At 36.1% G+C, this 5,148-nt stretch overlaps 1 protein-coding gene across 1 annotated transcript in view; it reads left to right on the top strand.

Moving 5' to 3' along the window:
• The window catches only part of LOC107717406 (carcinoembryonic antigen-related cell adhesion molecule 5), a gene marked incomplete at its 5' end in the record, with an annotated part of 10,053 nt that extends 8,771 nt beyond the window's left edge, over nucleotides 1-1,282 (top strand). The window contains 4 exon segments of the mRNA XM_074560102.1: nucleotides 259-384; nucleotides 387-516; nucleotides 608-867; nucleotides 1,006-1,282. Coding sequence (XP_074416203.1) covers nucleotides 259-384; nucleotides 387-516; nucleotides 608-867; nucleotides 1,006-1,094 — 605 coding nt within the window.
• Nucleotides 1,283-5,148: the final 3,866 nt, after the last annotated feature.

Genomic DNA, 5,148 nt, shown 5'->3' with positions numbered 1-5,148 from the left:
TTAAACCGAACTTTTATTTTGACGGGTTGCTGTGAATACCTTTACATTTCTGTGTGTATATGATATGTGGATAATTTTACTCAAATGAAACGGTCAAATGCTCATGAAGTGACTCTCAGAGCAGTTCTGGAGATGTTGTTCATGTATTTATGTCCTCATGTAGTGAGAGGGCAGACGTTAATATCACAGCAAGCGTCACGCGCACTTCAGTATGCTCACAAGGTGAGTGACAAGTCTAATATTCTGTACACTCCATAGAAGCCATTGTGACAGTGGACGTCACCCCCGATCATCCTATTCCTCTGGCTTCCCAAAGCCTGGAGCTCACCTGTAATGTGAAGGGAGCCTACAACAGACTCCACTGGCTTCGAAACAACCAGAATGTCCAGCATCAGACAGAGTTACATTTTCAGCAGATAACACCACTGTGACCTTCAAAGCCTTGCAGACTGCTGATGACGGGAGATACCAGTGCGTCGCTTCGAACGTAGTGAGACAGCATGTCAGTCAACCAATATGATCTTGCGATCATCTGTGAGTAATATAAAACATCTGTAAATTACTTTGATATAAATCTGACTTCAAAAGACTTTTATTTTGCATGAACTAAAGCTCTGTGTGTTTATTGGGCAGTTGGACCACAGAGTGTGCAGATCATTGTACGCCCTGGGATTCCCCCAGTCCTGACATGTCTGGCAGTGTCTCAGCCACCAGCTGTGTATCACTGGATCCTCGAAAACAACACAGTAGTGGGAAATGATTCTTCCATAGTACTTCCCATAAACTCTATCTTGGGCAGCAATTACACCTGTGTGGCCAAAAACCCACTGACCAATGTGACAGTCTACACCAGCCAAGTCGTCAATTGTGAGCATTATCCCAAATTCACACACAGCAGTTAACATGCAAAATAAAAGTTAATTGATTGTCAGAAAATGCATTTTCATGCCGCGTTTTTTGAAGTAACCTAATAACAGATCATCATTTCCTCTGTCTTTACTCCAGACCCTGACGCTGCTGTCAGTGTCCAGGCGAGTGTGATGTTGACGGCTCTGCTCGTTGTGCTGATCCCTGTACTGGATGAATGGTGCTAATACTGATATTGCTGTGAACATGCCATCTGTCTTTGAGGCCTGAATGAGGCTTGTGGGTACATTTATCACTTAAAAGCAGCAAGAAAAAATCGCACTGGCAAGATCATTCAGCCCAGATTAGTGGAACTGCTTCTTAATTTTAAACATATTAAAACATCATGTAAAGGCAGGTATGAGCATTTATTAACCGAACACTCTTTTGGCAAGTACAAAGTAAAATAAAAAAAAAGGATTACATTTTAATTAATCATACTACATTATTTGCCTATATATTTATCTTCTAAAAGCTATATCATATATATATGTATATTCATACATTTATTACTATCATTAATTGGAGCAATTGGACATGAATGCTATACTGTAATTAAATCTGCTGAAATTAATAAATTCTGGATTATTTTCTTACTTGTAGCTCTGGTTTTAAATCTCTATCTGGAAAAACTAATATACACAAAATTCAGGCAAATTTTATCCGAATGACCAATTATCAAAATTACCTTTCTGTTTGCTTCCCAAATGTGTCTTATATCTCACAATTGTACGATCTTTTCTTATAGGACTATTATATGCCTTCTGTGTGATTATTTCCAAATTATAAATGCATTTTACAATTATTTAAAAGATCAAAACATGTTAAATGTTATATACTTTATTTATAGACCAAATAAAAGTAAACTCTTCAAATTAATTTCTCTCTTTATCAACATGCTTTATTTTTAAATGCACTTGCAAGTCTTTTTCCAGTATGCTTTTTTTTTTTTTTTACAATTGTAAAACCTGAATGTAGAACATTGACTAGAATAAATGTTATTGAATATAAGAGATACAAAAATAGTTCAGTATACACTACTTAAGATATGGTGTGATAAGTACATGTTTAAAATGATGGGGGTGTATAGTTGGTGAGTATAGTGACTGTGGGTTAAATTGGCATACTGATGCCTTTTTTCGCCTTCCTGTTTCCTCCAATCAACTGTTGGCATTTTTTAAATGTCGAAATCCCCTTCTTTAGGCACAAAGCTTTCTGCTCTTTACTGAGGATTCCTGAAAATAAAACAATAGAGATGTATCTATGTATTATAACTTCCAAAAAAATAGTAACTTTTGTACAATTATTTTAAAAGCTTTCTTTTGACTCAGTGTTTCATGACCTGCTAGGTTTAACATAACAAACAAAATGGTCTGGGTAAATACAGGTTGCATGACTCACTATATTGACGTTGCAGCTCGCAGGTACAGTAGTTCTGCTCCAGTGCATTTCTTCTCCCTATGGAAAACAACACATCAAAATTACTAGGACTCTGTCATTTTATACAATAAATACTTTTAAAAACACTACAAAGCACTACATTTGGGCAGCACATACTGTTAGAGAATTTCTGAACCAAAATCTACATCACCGCACATCAGAAGAACAACTAGAGACATTTAGCAACACATAAAATAAAGTGTTTTCTACAGAATTGCAAGGATCATCAGTAAATGTTTATTAAGGTATAAGAAAATATAAGTGATTTTGGTTTCCTAGTATGTTGTGATTCATCGAAATGTTATTTTTAAATCATTTGTTGCCATGGTGACCTCTCATGTAGGTTTCAAAAAATGCAACTTTCTGTAACCGTTTGCATAGAGAAAGAGTACTATCATCACTTACCAACGCAGCTACATGTCTTGCCCTGTTGCCTGGATATGACGTGACCTTTGACCACTGGAGATTTATTTGAATCTCCCGGCTGAGGTTGTGCTGCAATAAAGGAGTATTTAGAAACATCAAAACGTCACATAAATTATACATAGAATTTTACTTCTTTAAAACAAAATGTATTCAAATGTATTATATTACAGGATTTAACAGTAATATAACAGGTAAAATGTTGTTTTGTAACATGACAGCAAACTAACGCAATATAAAAATAACACAAAATAACTATTACAACAGAAAATGACATATAGCATGGCGTAAATGTATTCATAATTATTATTTTTTTTTTACCTTGACAGTTGATGTTAGTGGCAGTCACCACAGCAAAGACCAGCAGAAGCACCTGGAAGTTCATTATCACCAGTGCTTAGTCAGAAAATGAGAAACGTTGTCTAAAATAATGTTTTAAGTCTTCAAGACTCCTGCTTTTCAAGAGAACTCGGTGTTCAAATTTAGGGTTACACAGTATTTATACGACAAAGCTCTGAATTCTGGGGCTCAAAAGCCACATCTGATTATGCCCCAACTTGTTGGATAGAATTTTAGAAATTACGGTAAGTGTGAATGAAAAGTTGACAGCATATCTCGTTTACTGGGAACTGCCAAGATTTGTGATGAGGGCTGCATGCAATCTGGGAAAAGAAATCCATTATTTTGCCTCCTTTGTAATTCAAACTTTTATATGATCCCTCACAGATTTTTTTATTTTATTCTTACCATATCACATTTATAACTCAGTTCAGTTCAGTTCAAAGGAGACCTATTTGGTCCAGTGCCAAATGTTCTGCATTTGAGTGTTTTATGGGAATCCGTAGTTCAGGTTTCACTAAACCTTAGAAGAAATAAATTGTCCTTTCTCTAGTATAATAACATACTATGCGGTTACTGATGCGGCAACAGTAATATGTCATGTTAAAAACATGATGGATGTTTTTGGGAACAAGAAGACCCTGGGTCAAACCTGATGCACAACTCAGGACCAAAAAAAATCCGTAACAGCTAAATGAATCAAGCATGCACACCATAATCAATCTTGTATTCACTCAGATTCATTAAACTGAAAAGACATTTTGGTCTCAATAAAAGTATTGTATAACTGATGAACGAAAATGGAAAAACATCTTGTCTTGGTCAAGAGTTCTAACCTCAACCCAACTGAGATGCATTGGCCTTACTAAGAATATGGCTGAAATAAAAGTTTTAAGAAGAATGGTACAAAATTCTCCAGAATTGCTGTGCAGGTATGATTCACTTTTGTAGAAAAACGTGGCGGTTTTGATATGAAACCGTATTGTGTGTTAAGCAGACTGCGAATATCAGATCAAAGTTATGCAGAAATATAAGTGCCTTGAAGTGGGCTTTTAGATAAGATGGAATGAAGAGAAATCAGATTCTACCTGTAAATCTACCTGTCACATGCTGACATACAAGACATGTTGTGCTCGACATTTGAGTTATTAAAACTTCTAAAAAGAACTAATGTACAGATGGGTTGTCTTGACACTCACTGATTTACAGAGATCCTGGAACTGTAATTCCATCTTCAACAGGCTGAATCACTCAGCATGATCTCAAGTGTCACCTAACACTTTTTTGTGTACACCATAACATGTCCCAGCCGAGTTTGCAAGGCTTATCAGATTGTAGGTGCCAAGAAGTATTTAACAGTACTTGTGCAGTGACACGGTATCAACTGACTTCAGTTCATACAGCTCAAGGAGACCTGTCGGTTTCAGACTGACAGCCACTGAAGAATGTTTTCTGAAAGCAACTGTTGTTATTTTAATCACATAGATACACACATGATTAAAGTAATTTATAAGCATATTTAATATCTAAATTTAATTCATCTTGATATTTTTTATGGCTAGTTCAGGCTGTAAAATGTCATGACCCCCAAAAATTATATATGAATTGTTTTTTTAAAGGGGTCATATGATGCAATTTCAATTTTTCCTTTCTCTTTGGAGTGTTACAAGCTGTTCGTGAATAGATAAGATCCCTAAAGTTGCAAAGACTAAAGTCTCAAACCCAAAGAGATATTCTTTATAAAAGTTAAGACTCGTCCACGCCCTCTTAAAACAGCTCGTTCTAACACGCCCCCCACATGTCTACGTCACGAAGTGGGAAGATTTGCATAATGCTGGCCAAATGTTCATGCAAAGAAAGAAGGCATAACTTTTATTCTCGCTGTAGTATTGTTGCTGCTGTCGCCTTGTCGTGGAGACGCTGTGTGTTTCGTTGTGAAAGCGAAACTACTTTGTTTGGCCTTCCAAAAGAGGACACAACTACAAATCAGTGGTTAAGTTGTATTTACAACACTGTTCCAGAACAGTTTAACCCAAATAT

The sequence above is a fragment of the Sinocyclocheilus rhinocerous genome, unplaced genomic scaffold (assembly GCF_001515625.1).
Source record: "Sinocyclocheilus rhinocerous isolate Xijiao unplaced genomic scaffold, SAMN03320098_v1.1 scaffold1622, whole genome shotgun sequence".
Taxonomy (NCBI): domain Eukaryota; kingdom Metazoa; phylum Chordata; class Actinopteri; order Cypriniformes; family Cyprinidae; genus Sinocyclocheilus; species Sinocyclocheilus rhinocerous.
The sequence above is the reverse complement of the archived record's forward strand: the minus strand, read 5'-3'. Positions and strand labels throughout refer to the sequence as shown.